The 14,145-nt window shown below is 37.9% G+C and overlaps 1 protein-coding gene across 1 annotated transcript in view; it reads left to right on the forward strand.

Annotated features, from left to right (window-relative positions):
* Chd1 (chromodomain helicase DNA binding protein 1) overlaps positions 1-10,352 on the forward strand; it is a 66,443-nt gene extending 56,091 nt beyond the window's left edge. The window contains exons 32-36 of the mRNA XM_021221055.2: positions 1,732-1,910; positions 5,739-5,835; positions 6,887-6,941; positions 8,021-8,231; positions 9,389-10,352. Coding sequence (XP_021076714.1) covers positions 1,732-1,910; positions 5,739-5,835; positions 6,887-6,941; positions 8,021-8,231; positions 9,389-9,716 — 870 coding nt within the window. The 3' untranslated portion in view covers positions 9,717-10,352. The remainder of the gene's footprint in view (positions 1-1,731; positions 1,911-5,738; positions 5,836-6,886; positions 6,942-8,020; positions 8,232-9,388) is intronic.
* Positions 10,353-14,145: the final 3,793 nt, after the last annotated feature.

A 14,145-nucleotide genomic window follows, 5' to 3' on the forward strand; every position in this document is an offset into this window, starting at 1 on the left:
TTTTTTTTTTTTTTTTTTTTTTTTTTGGTTTTTTGAGACAGGGTTTCTCTGTGTAGCCCTGGCTGTCCTGGAACTCACTGTGTAGACCTTTGTTTTCAATGCTCTTTTTAAATAGACTGGTTCCCACTAGTTTTTGTAGACTTGCATTTTGTGTGCACAAGAGCATATGTCCTGTGTTGTGTTTCTTTGGATTTATGACCTCCCCGACTGATTCCCTTCCTTCTTTTTCTGGATGACTTTGTGACCTAGATCTTAATCTAGCCTCCATTTTGTCTTTCTTTCTTTCTCTTTTTCTTTCTTTCTTTCTTTCTTTCTTTCTTTCTTTCTTTCTTTCTTTCTTTCTTTCTTTCTCTTTCTCCCTCCCCCTATTTATTTATTTATTTATTTATTTATTTTCTTTCATTTATTTAATGTTCTTGGATGGGTGCTGCCACTGTTGAGTTTTGAGATAGGAACATTGAATACACTTCTTCCTGCCCACCTGCCTGTCTACAGAATTAGTAGAGATCAGTTCTCAAGCTTGTGTGACTTCCTTATGTATCTTCTTTAGCCTTCTGTTAGAACATTACCTACTATGCCCAGTGCATGCATGAATTTCTTTATTGTTTTGTACATCCTAGAGAAAAAGAATGGAATAACTTTAAGCGTATATTCTTGAGCTAGATGCTCTGAGCTTCAGTAAGTCATAGCTACTACATCACTAAGTCACAGTTGCCTGTGTCTTGTCTTCAGAGGCTGGTACTGCTTTGGCCTTCCCCATCCTAAACCGTGTTTGCATATGGAAGTTTGTACTGTTTAGGGTGGTGAAGTCACATTCATAATCTCTTTCAGGTTAAAAATACCTCTCAGACTTGTAAACAGCTTCTGTGTGTTTAATCCTCACCAGCCCCACGCCTCTCACGGGGCTCTAGCCATGGGAGCATTTGTTTTGGTTTAAAACTGTCAAACACTTTGAGAATCTTCACAAACATCACTTTTCCCTAAATTTCTAATTAAATAGAAGGCTCCCTGTTTTCTGCTTTCAGTACTCTTAGTTACCGCTACTGCCACTTGTCTTATCACAGTCTTGATTCTATAAAGTGATCATCTGTTTTGTTTACTTATCCATTTCCTAGGCTTTTTATAACTCTAAGAAAACAATATATACTCTGTATGTTTGTTTTGTCTTCTTTGGAATTTAATAATTTAATTTATTGTGTATGTCTATGCTGTGTGTGTCAGTGCAGACACCTGCAGCTGTAGGTTCTGGGAATCAGATCAACAAGTGCCCAATCATCTGACAAGCCCTCTTGGGTTTTTGAGGCATGGTCCCACCTGTTGTTCAGCTTGACCTTGAATTCCTACTCCTCACCCTCTGAAGTGCTGGGATTTTAGTTTTGAATCACCATATCTGGCTTACAACATTTTCAGCAATATAAACTGTCAAACCAATAGTTGGCAGAGGGCAACTAGAATAAAGCTACAGTTGAAGAGGGAATGGAAGGTCCCCTCACATGGCCCCTTTTGTCCAGTGTGGTAGGCCTGTAAAGTATTTTATCTGGTTTCTTTGTTGAGAAAGTCTGTTATGTAGCTAAGGCTGGCATCAAATATAACCAAGAAAGACTTAGAATTCGGATTCCCTGCCTCTGCCTCAAGAGTTCTCAGATGTGTAACTGCTTATTTTGGAACTAGGCAGTACAAAGTCAGGGTTTACCTCGGTTTTTAATACCTGTATTTTTTTTCCTTTTCAAGTGTAAAGAAAGAATGAGACCGGTGAAAGCAGCTTTGAAACAACTTGACAGGCCTGAGAAAGGCCTTTCAGAAAGAGAGCAGCTGGAGCACACTAGACAATGCTTAATCAAGATCGGAGACCATATCACTGAATGCTTGAAGGAATATTCCAATCCTGAACTAATCAAACAGTGGAGAAAGTAAGGGCCAGCTCTGAGGAGATGTTGAAGTCATAATTTTAAGCATTACTGTGTTTCTTGGTTTATTTTTCCACTTCCAATTTTGAGGTGAAAAACCATGTTTTTAAAATTCATTTATAAATTTTAAATGTTTATAATATAACCAGCACACAGATAGTATATGTAGCATGGGTGTAACTCAGGAAGACGGATGGACATCCCAGGTGGACTTTGGGTTATGTTGGAATAAGATTTCATTGCACAGTCATGGTTACATGGAGTTTAGTGTATAGGCTATTTATTTCTGGAATTGTGAATTTAATATTTTCAGGCTCTTGGTAAGTAAACCTGCAGAAAGAGGAACCATTGGTTCTGGGAATAATTACTAGAATTGAATGCTTTTCCTTAGTGTAAATAGAATTGGCCTTTCCTAAGATTTTTGCTTGTTTTTTGTTTTGTTTTTCCTTAACTTTATGATGGTCTCCAAGGCAGGGGATCCCTGCCTGTAAAGCAGTGGTAAAGCAGTGGTGGTGAGTTCTGCGAGAGTAACAGTGCGCTTCAGTGAGAATGGCCAGAGTCTCCATCTTCACAGTCAAGGTCTAAAGTTGATTTTGCCCTCAGTGGCTTCCACGCGTGTTTTAAACTGTTACTCTTGGTAAAAAATTAGGAAAGTAAAGACAGTGTGGTAAATTAATCTTTAGCTATTTCAAGAGTCCCATTAATTTTTAGGTTTTTTTTAGTGAAGAGATTTGAAAGTCTGGCAATGCTTATAAAATAATGCCTTTTGGCAAGAATGGATTGCCATTTGGGAAGATTGTTGAGGGTCATTTTTACATTAGTTGCAGGTTTTGAAAACCTTGTAATTAGTATTTAGATTTTTATGTTTGCAGAGAGGCATGTCTACGTTCCTGTTTCCTAGACAACAGGAACGCCTTGCTGACATTTCTTAGTGACTGACGTGTGGGGACGTTGACGCAGGTGTTGTCACTAGGACAAGAGAAGTAGGCTGCTTGGAAGAAGAGACACTAGGGTCGGGAAATGTTGCCGATGTCTCAGCTTGTTGGGTAATTTTCCTTCCAAAGGCTACACTCTGGTCTTGCTTTTTCTTTGCCCACATAGGCAATACATCCTTTAGTTTTCCCTCTAGTTAGGTTTTTTGTTTTTTGGGTTTTTTTTTTTTTTTCTCAGTAAATGATGAGTTTCTCTTCTCCTTTTTTATTCAATTTCTTTCATATCATATATTCTGATCATTTTTTCTCCTCTCCCAGCTTCTCTCAGGTTCTCCCCACCCACCTAGTTCCATACCTTTTCTTTCTCCCCCTTTAAAAAATGAACATGAACAAATAAACAAAAAAATCCCCAAAGCCCAAAAAGGTGCTCAAACAGAAATATGAGTTAAAAGCCTGAAATTTTCATTAAGTTCATTTCCTATTGGCCAACGACTGCTAGGCCTGGCACTTCCTGTAGGTGTGGTTAATATACACAGTGAGGATCCACTGGGGACACTTAGCTTTGGCTTTGCAGGTGTGCATTGACTAGGGGTGGATGTCCATGTCCACTCCCCCATCTCAGCACCTGGAACCTAGCTGGGCTGAACCTGTTCAGGCCCTGTGTGTGCTGCCTTAGTGTTTGATATCATATGTGAGGTCCTATGTCTTTGGAATTACCCATCTCTTCTGGCTCTTACAATCTTTCCTGCCTCTTCTACATATGGATCTAGCATTAAAGGGACAGATTTGATGAAGATAGCCCGTTTAGAACTGAGTGTTCCAAGGTCTCTCACTCTTTGAATTTTGTGCAGTTGTGGGTCTATGCATTGGTTCTTATCTACTGCAGGAGGAAGCTTCTCTGGTGGTGACTGGGTGAGGCACTGATCAATGCGCAGAGTAGAATGTTGCTCCTAGTTTATTTATGTTCCTTTAGCAGGTCAATATGTGTAATTAGTTTTCCCCTAAGCCTGTGGCCTGTTCTTGGCTACCCAAGCAGTGTCAGGCATGGGTTCCATCTAATGTAGTGGGGCTTAAATCCAATCAGGGAGTGGTTACTTAGTTCTTAGGTCGGTACCACTGTTGCCTCAGTATATCTTTAGGAGTTCACCACTGCATGATGGTAGCTGGGCTGATGATTAATTTCCTTCTCTGGTACTTGCAAAGTACCTTATAGAACCTGAACACGGGTCAGTAGGGCTGAAGGCTCTAGGCACCATCTGGACTTCCCTATATTCTATGACATATAGAGCTGTTGTCTTCAGCACAGGGCCTTAATGCTTATTGTTGAGAGTGACCAATAGCCTTGACAGTAGTCTGAGGTGTTTTGTGGGGTTTCCGTAGGTTTTACTTGGTAGTATAAGATGTGGTATAGTATAGGAGTGGTTTGCCCTGATATGGTAATTCCATTTAGATTCCTTTCATATTTTAGAAATGTTCTGTAATAGCAGGTTTTCACGAGGCCCAAGTGGCCCTGAGTGTTGCTTGTCTCCATATCTCTTCCTTTACTCTTGCCCTTATTTAGTCCTTAACCAACCCTGATTTCATGCTTCTTCCTGCTATTTGTTCATCCTTACAGTATGTGCTTATTCAAATTTCCTTACAGGCAGAAGAGGAAAGAGACCCCCAAGTGGCTAGTAGCCTAGAAAATGAAAAGACTTTTGTTCTAATTTTAGTTCTTTCTAGGAGAAGAGTTGCTTTGCTTGTTTTGATGTAGAATGTGTATATGTTAAAACTAGTCTATAAAATTAATTTAAAAGCTAGGTGAATTTTATGTGTTTTAGATTTTGGGAGACATTCAATTCGTTACTTCAATCGAGTTTGCTTTCAAATTATATTTTAAGTTACTAACCTAGCAGGTTTTATTGTTGAAAGGACATTTGATAATTTGGAACAGTAGTATACAATTTGACTATGCATGCGCGCACACACACACACACACACACACACACACACACACACATGTACACACTGAAATAAACACTATAGCCACTACATTAATATCTGTTTTCGGATGGTAAAAGGCCTAGACATTAGATATACACTTGGGGTATTCCTATTTCATACTTCCTGTTCATATTATTCTTGGGACCATTACATTACCATTAAAAAATGATAATTATTGTAATGTTATTTAAGATCATTACCAGCTTAATCTGTTATCTGCCATTGCTTTTTTTCTTACTCAACAATAAGCATATCTGATGTTATACATGTACTCTGTACTACAGAATGAATCTTTGACTGTTTGCTTAGTTTTACGTATCTTTGGTACATTTCATGTTAGGGTCAAACACAAGATTTCTTTCCAAGACTAAAATAGTGATTTGGAAGAGAAATAAAACCATTTACTTAAATGTACTTGAAAATTTAAAAAGTAAACATGAAGATTAATTTTCTTTTGGGGGAGGCACAACAACTAGCATCCTAATTATAAGCCATTCTAGGTCAGATCTTCTGGTAGCAGATCCACACGCTACCAGTGGGGGACTTAACTACCTATATTTTCAGTTCCATTCTCCTGTCCTCCAGCCCACTCCAATTTCCTTTTTTATTACTTAAAAGTGTTTTTTTTTCTGTGTGTGCCTCTGTGTGCATGTATGTATGTGTGTACATGTGTGGAGATCAGAGAATTTCTTCCCACTGTGTGGCTCCTAGCTCTGAACTCATGCCGTCAGACTTGGTAGGATGCACTCTTACCTGCTGAGTCATCTTAATAGTCTCCAATAATTAATTTCTTTAATATAGACTTTGGTTCATAAAGAGATATGACTCTGTTTATGTATAAAAAATGGTTATAAGAAGTTTTATGATAAGGCTAAATATTTATTACCAGACTAATTTGCCATTTTTTTTTTCCTAGAAACCTGTGGATTTTTGTATCTAAGTTTACTGAGTTTGATGCAAGGAAATTACATAAATTATATAAGCATGCTATTAAGAAACGACAAGAATCTCAGGTAATTGATATGTAATATTTTATTCTTTAAATTATATCATTAACACCATACATATTATTTAAAAATAAATGGAGAATTTTAATAAAATAGGTAATGAATAAATTAAACCAAATACCATTGAAGTTAATACCATAAACTAATAGTACAAAGCATAAATCCATAAGCTTAAATCAATGGGCAAGAAAGCAGGATATTATATTGGTCTCATGGATAATAATTATGAAAGGAACATGATATTCAGATGAAAAGAGAAATTGTTTGACATTATCTTAAGTAATCACAACATGAAGACCTCGGCTACAGTGTAGACAAACGTGCCCCACTGTGACAGTGTCACCAACAGTATAGGATTTGAATCTAGCCATGGGAACATTTCATACAAACTGTATTGGAGGGATTCTCAATAAAACTACTGAATAAGACTCATAAAAATGTTATCAAAGGAAAGACTGCCGCGGAGACATAATGGCTAGCTGACGTGTAGGCTTAGATTGGCTTCCAGGGACATAGGAGAGATCTGACTGGAACATGATTGAGCTGATATTAGGTATGATTTCACATTGGTGGGTGGCTGATGAGCATATGAGACCAGCACATGGTTTTCATCATCTTCTTTGTCAAGTCTAAACTTAATTCAAAATCAGTTTTTTAAAACATGGAAAATTGTTTTGTTTAAAGATACCTGTATTATTTATTTATTTATTTATTTATTTATTAAGATGTATTTATTTATTATATGTAAGTACACTGTAGTTGTCTTCAGACACTCCAGAAGAGGGCATCAGATCTTGTTACGGATGGTTGTGAGCCACCATGTGGTTGCTGGGATTTGAACTCTGGACCTTCGGAAGAGCAGTCGGGTGCTCTTACCCACTGAGACATCTCACCAGCCCGATACCTGTATATTTTATATTTATGTATGCTTGGTATTTGAAGATCTTAATTCAGCATCAGGATTTTCTTAATTCCACCCCCACCCCCCATTCTATAAGAGTAGTTTAGGCTACTTAAATTACTTAAACATGTCTAAAATTTGTGCATTTTATTTTAGCAAAACAGTGACCAGAATAGCAATGTTGCTACCACTCATGCAATTAGGAACCAAGGTAAACCTTTAAGAAGTTTTTTCTTTCTTCCCTTTCATTCCTTTTTTCCCGATGTTGTGCGTTGGCTTCATTTTAGTTTGTGTAGATTTATTTTTATGTGCAAGTGAGGGTATGCATGTGGGTACATGTGCCTGTGTGAGAACACAGAGGCTAGCGAGGGTTTTGAATGCCCTTCATATCCTTTTCTACATGTTACTCAAAACTTGAGTAACATGTTTTTTCAGTCTGCATTCTAGCAAGTGTTAGAAATCCTCTACTCTTTGCTTCCTTGGAGCTTGGTCAGGCTTGTTATGTGGGTGCTGGGATCTGAGCTCAGGGACTCAGAATTGTGCAATGAACACATTTATTCTGTAAGATGTCTAGCTCCCTAGTCCCCATTTCTTTTGTTTCTTAGATCAATTTTTAAAAAGTTATTCTTGTTCAAAGTACTTTTATGTTGAGAAACTACTACTAATTGAAAGAGAATCAGATCATTTTCTTCCCTCTAATCTGTCTGTACTTTCCCACTCTCAAGTTGATGGCCTCTTGTTCTTTGGTTAGGGGTGCGTGTGTGCATTCATGTGCACACACACATAAATAGAACCTGTAAGTCTTGTTTGTTTGTTTGCATGTGTTTTGGTTTATCCCTGGGAGAAGCTATAAGTTCTCAGTCAAGAAGTCATTAGTTTGCCTGTAGTTCTCTGTTGAGGGCTAGGACCCTGTAAAATTTTCCCTTCCATATTAATATGTCCATTGATAACACCATTGCTCTGGTCTTATTATGGCAGTAATTTCTAGGAGAGACAGACTTCCTAGTACTTGGGGTTTCCACCTCCTTCTCTGCAGTGTTCTCTTAGTCACAAACACGGGAGCTGTGACATCGATCTGTCCTTGGAGCTGAGTTTCCCAGGGTCCAGTTGGAGTTTTCTGTGATGTCTCTGCTTGGTACAAAGAGGCTTTGATGAGGGATGGTACCTACACTTACCTGCAAGCCCTTTAAGTGCTTTAGCTATCTATGTTTGAGAATTGATTTTGTTTGGGCAGGAGTTACTGTTATGTAAGTGTTTGTATTAATGAAGTTTCACTTATTTATCTAATAGACTTGGAAAGGTTAAAAGAGAATACAAATCATGATGACAGTAGCAGGGACAGCTGTTCTTCTGACAGACACTTGTCTCAGTACCATGATCATCACAAGGACCGCCATCAGGGAGATTCTTATAAAAAGAGTGATTCTCGGAAGAGACCCTACTCCTCATTCAGCAATGGCAAAGACCACCGTGAGTGGGATCACTACAGGCAAGACAGCAGGTAAGCTGGAGAACGGCTTTAACATCTACCATCTTCTCAGCCTTCTCTTTTTAAGTACATTTCCTGCAGTTGGGATAGACCTATACTATTTTCATGAGAACAGATCAAGCATTTTTTGTTTATCAATAAAAAAATGATAGTGCTTTTCATGTTAATGTTTATAAATTTTTCTTTACAATGGTTTTGAAGTATTAAATGACATCAGGATATGCAATGAGGTTTGAGGGTCTGTAATCTTAAATAGTGCAGTTTGTTGGTGGGAGTACAGGCTTTTTATGGAGAGAATTCTACGTTGGATACTGAAATCCTTAGGAGGGAGAATCTATATTAAGTCAAAATACGTTTTATTCCTTTATTGGAAAATTGAGAAGTAAAAGTCAAAGTCAGAAATAAACGGAGGGCCTGCAGGTGCTGCCTCAGCGTGCTCACCACGTGGAGAAGTCCCAGGGGCTCTGTGGTTCAGTGGTGTTCACAGCCATCACGGTATAAGCACTCATTATAGAAAGGCTTTCTGTTAGAGGTGGTGGGAAAAGAAAAGCTATATCTGTAACTACATAGACCAGTAATTTCACGAGAAAGTGTTTGTGACACTAATTGGAGCATTTTATTTGAAAAGGCAAATATATAGAGACTTCTTATTGAGCTGCCAGATTGTATTATGGGGAGAATTTCTTGATGTGTGTTGACTTATTATATAACTAGTTGAATGAAAAAAATGTTTGACATCGCCAACTACTGAGAAGTTTCTTTTTATGAGTTTTCAGAGTACATTCTGGCATTCTAGGTTTTCTTCCTAGAGGTTTGTAAAGGGCCTCAGTTCCGAGGGGAAACTGCATAGTTCTTTCTGTGCATTTCACTGAACTGCACTGACACAAGCGATTCCTAAGTGAGGCTCAAATGCTCTCAGGGAGCTTTGCATGCTTCTATCCAGACTTGTGAACCAGAATTTGTATAGAGATTTCTAGTGATTTCAGCGGCTGTATGAGGTGGCTCTGTGTTGTAATAGAGAAGTAGTGGTTCTAAGCTACTTTCATGACATTTTGTGAGCTTCTGCATGATTAAAATACATTTTAAAGTATCTATACTTTTCTGTATGGTTTTATTTGGGAATTTTAACTTACTAATTTGACTAAGAGTCTAAGTTTCTCTTTCATTAGGTACTATAGTGACCGAGAGAAACACAGAAAACTGGATGACCACAGGAGTCGAGAGCACAGGCCAAGTTTGGAAGGAGGCTTAAAGGACAGGTGTCACTCCGACCACCGATCTCACTCGGACCATCGCTCAAGCTCTGATCACACACATCATAAATCCTCCAGGGATTATCGCTATCTCTCAGATTGGCAATTGGACCACCGAGCTGCCAGCAGTGGCCCTAGGTCACCTTTAGATCAGAGGTCTCCATATGGTTCCAGGTCCCCATTTGAACATTCAGCTGAACACAGAAGTACGCCTGAACACACCTGGAGTAGTCGGAAGACATAACGGAAGCTGAGGAGTCTGTCTTCCCGGACTTTCTTTTAGCCATAGATCATAAACCAACACAGTAATTGCCTTACATGACTTGAAAGATACAAACAGCTCTTCTATCAGTAGCAGTATTGTTACTTCTTTCCAGGACGCAAGGTCTATTATCCCAACAGAAGAGAAAATATTTTTATATTTAAGGATTATGCTGCACTGTACTGCAATACTGCAGTACCTTTTTTTCTTTTTTTAAAGAAATGGAAAATGTTTACTATACCAGGGACCTCAGCACTGCCCTCCCGTGTAGGCTGTATAAAACTGTTTTTACGTCAGTGATTTTAGACTGACTCCATTTAAATTATGTTTGTATATGAACTTTACTCTGACCTGTGATCATGTTTCAGGAAGGAATGAAAGAGAGGTCTTTTCTTAATAAAGAAAAATCACTCAAGGACTTTGTTCACTTTCCAAAGCTACTTGTTTACATTGTACACTGCGACCACCTTGCCGCTCCCATCACAAGCTTGAATATTTAAATCCTGTACTTAAGTTTGTAATATAGCCGGGAATTTCCTGTCTGTGATTATTATTATGCCTTTTTACAGAAGAAGCTGGCTGTAAATTATTGTAAATGGATTAAATGAGCTCTCCTTCCTTGCCCTTCTCAGGCTTCTTTTGACTGTTCCTTTCCCTACCAACTCAGGCCTTCTTATTAAAAAAAAAAAAATCAGTGTAATAACACTTTTTAATGATTTGTCTTGATGGAATCATTGTTTAGAATGTAAAAATGGGGAAAGGGGCCACTTATTTCTTTTAGTCCTTTTTATATTGAATATTTTTATTAGATACATGTTTTGCCCCTCCTTTTTAAAGTCAATATTGTGTTTGTAGTTTTACAGACGTGGCGAGGGTTACATGTAAGACATAAACTTGATGCTCTGGGAGAGTTCCCGGATGCAACTGGTTTACAAGGGTAGGTGTATGAACACTTAAAAACTCCAACACGGCCAAACGTTCTTGTAAATCCATTTGTTTTCCCTTTCATGTGGGCAATAATGTCAAATGTGCTATGCAGCCAGGTTAACATTTTAGATGAACTTGATTGACTTTAATATAAAAAACTGTTACAGTACACACTGATTGTATATAAAAACCTTATATATGACAAATTAAATTTTAAGAAAAAGGATATGTGGGCTCCTGTAGTTTTCTGGGCATTCTTGTTTCCGCAAGCATTTAATCTTTGCTTTAAGTAACAGCTGCTAGAAAGAAAGGTATTCTGGCCAACAACTGAGAACTGATAATCTGTAATCCTCAAACTGTATAGCTGAATCGGTCTTCTATGAAGTAAAAAAGATGATAGCAGTCTCGGCGTCCTGTGGACATCCTTCTAGGATGCCTTTCTCTTCACCTCCTTTCTCCTTAGACTCAGTGGGAGTTTTGGATGTATGTTGTGTAACTGTTAATAACCTTTACTCCTGGCCATGGCTCCATGGACGAGCTGTGGGGCAACCTAAAGTTAGTCTGTGGCTTTGTCCTTTCAAAGCTTCCTTTTACATGGTTAAATGTAAAATTTAAGCTGTGTATACAAACTTTTTTTTTCAAGGCAGTTTCATCTTTGGCCTAAAGTTACCCTGAAGCAAACAATGTATTTTTATTTTTGATATGCGAGGTAATGTGTTGGGGAATAACTCAACTTTTAAACGTCTAGTTATAAATAAAGATAAAAATGATGATAGGATTCAGTGCTGGCACACGACTTTTACAATTTTTCACTTTCCTCTACGTGTAATGTAAATGATCATTTTATTCCCAAAGAACACTTCCCATAAATCCTGATGTTAACACAGCAACTAGCTCAGGGTCGGCGCTACATGCCTTTGCGGCTAGGTCGTTTGTTTAAAAGCCTGTTGTAAAGATTTTATAGAAAAACAATGCAATTTTGGAGAATGGGCTTTATTTTTTATTTTTATTTTTAACAATTTGACATTTGATTGAGTTAACTAGCTGAGTTGAATGAAGCATTCTTAAACCTGTATGTAACATTTGAGTGTTAATTATATGTAAAAAGTAACAAGTACAGAGTAAAGGAGCAAGCCATAAAGTTACCAAGCTGCAAGGACAGCATCAGTCCTTAGGGATAACAGGGACATTATGCTTATTTTTGTCTTCTACGTGCTCATTCTGCTTCTCTATCTTTATCCATTTGTTTAATTTTTTAAAGATGAGAGATTATGCATAGCATTGTACCAACTAACCTTCCATTTTAATAATAAACAATAAAAGATTCTTATTAAAAGCAATGGCTTGTCTGCTTATAAAGAAAACCCTCTGTGTTTAGGATCTGAGTGAGACTGGAAACCAAGGAGACAGCTGTTCCATAGTGGTGTAAACCATTGCAGTTTGTATGATGTAGCCTTTGATTAACCATGTGCACAGTTCAGTTACCTAGTTTTGCAACTTAAAATGAAAGGGTTGAATGGATTTTATGTTAAGAGTATTTGATAATATTCACCAACCTTCTATGGTTTTTCTTTTGTGACAGTCTTTTCCCTATGCCGGAAACTCAATAAAGGCCAGCCTGTCTTGGAAAAGCTATCCCACTGAAATGGGATACATTGTTTCTCCCCTCCAAATATGTTACTCCCATGTACTCCTCCTTGGTCTATTTCATGGCCTCAGGGTTTTTTATTGTTATATGAATGTGTGTGTGTGTGTGTGTGTGTGTGTGTGTGTGTGTGTGTGTGTGTGTGTTTCTACTTCTAAATATAGCCTGCTCGGACTGTACACTGTTACTGTATGTATGTTTTCAAGGCCAACCATTTGGTATTGGATAAGCAGTTGGCATGCTTCTCCCTGAGGAAGACTCTCCCACTCTCAGCATGCCTTAGCTGCCTGTAGTTCTTTGTGTAGGGTTGAGGCCTCCTGCGCGGTCCCCATCCGCTTTGGCAAAGCAGTTTTCAGCTCATGTTTAGGTAGTTTTACCTGCACTTAAGTAACTTTGGCTAGAAAATTTCCTTTAGTGTTTGGTTTTATATATAATAGCTTTAAAGAGGTAAGGCTTGGAGCTTGGGAAAGCAACTAATCATATTAAAGTTGTTTTTAAGATTTAACGGCTTCATCTAAATATCTAAATATGAAGGTACCTTGGTAAAAATTTTTAGTGATTCATTACTCAGCAAACAAGTTTTAGATGTTTCTGAATCGGTATGTAAATTAATGGATATCAAACATATTGCAACTCCAACAGATCTTTATTCTTTACTAGGGCATTGGATGTAAGAACTGAGGGAGGCAGGCAGTGGACAGCAGTCCCAAGATCTGTATATAACTTTTGGGTTAAATTTTTTAAAATGTTGTTTTTGGTATTTGGAAGAAAATATTTAGTTCCATTGAAATTTTGTTTTCTCCAGTGAATGACTTTTGTAACAAGCTTTTTTCCTTCCTTCCTTCCTTCCTTCCTTCCTTCCTTCCTTCCTTCCTTCCTTCCTTCCTTCCTTCCTTCCTTCCTTTCTTTCTTTCTTTCTCTATTGTATTTTGAGACAGGTTTCTCTGTGTAGTCTTGACTGTCCTAGAACTAGCTGTGTAGACCAGGGTGGCCTCAAACTCCACCTGTTTCTGCCTCCTGAGTGTTGGGATTCAGTGTGGGACATTACTGTGCATCTTTTTTTTTTTTTTTTGAGGAATTTTAATTTTTGTTGACATAAAATTGGCACCATGCTGAAAATACCTCATTTTAGCAGACACAGTGTTCTAGGCACACTATAGTCTTTATAAGGAAGTGAAACGCAGAAGTACCAAATGGTTAGAATATTAGTTTACACGTGTAAAACAGACACCAAGCAACGGCTGGATTTTCTATGAATTTATTACAGAAATAGTACTATTTGACTAGACATGTTTTTTTTCGGTTTGCTGAGCACTGAGTCTCATTTTCAGTCTCCCGGGACCAGGCGTCTGTGTATGTACTGAGCTATTGCTAAGTTCCCTGCTTGGCTCTGTTCATTTGTACTTATGTCTGTATGCCAATGGCACCCTCTGTTTTCACTACTGTTGGTGATAAGCTCCAAGTTTACACATGTTAAGTCCCGTGTGCTTTTTCAGAAATACTCTGATTCTTTGAAATTCTTTGCTCTCACATTTTATAGGCAGCTTACCGATTTCTCCCCAAAGCATGCTGGGATTTCAGTGATCACATCAGGGAATAAGAGTAGTCTCATGACAGAAACTTCCAACTCATGGCCATTGATCTCCATTATTGAAGATTTTCTTTCCTTGTGTTACTCTTTTTTTTTTTAATATGTGCTTTTAGATGTTTAATATCTTACATAATTGTGACTTTTAAGATTTCATAAAATTTGTTTTTAAGAATGATTGTGACCTCTGGCCTTGCTACACATTTATTTTCTTTTCCTCTTTTTGTGGGGGTGGGGATTGGGCAGTTAGG

Source organism: Mus pahari, chromosome 21 (genome assembly GCF_900095145.1).
Source record: "Mus pahari chromosome 21, PAHARI_EIJ_v1.1, whole genome shotgun sequence".
Lineage (NCBI taxonomy): Eukaryota > Metazoa > Chordata > Mammalia > Rodentia > Muridae > Mus > Mus pahari.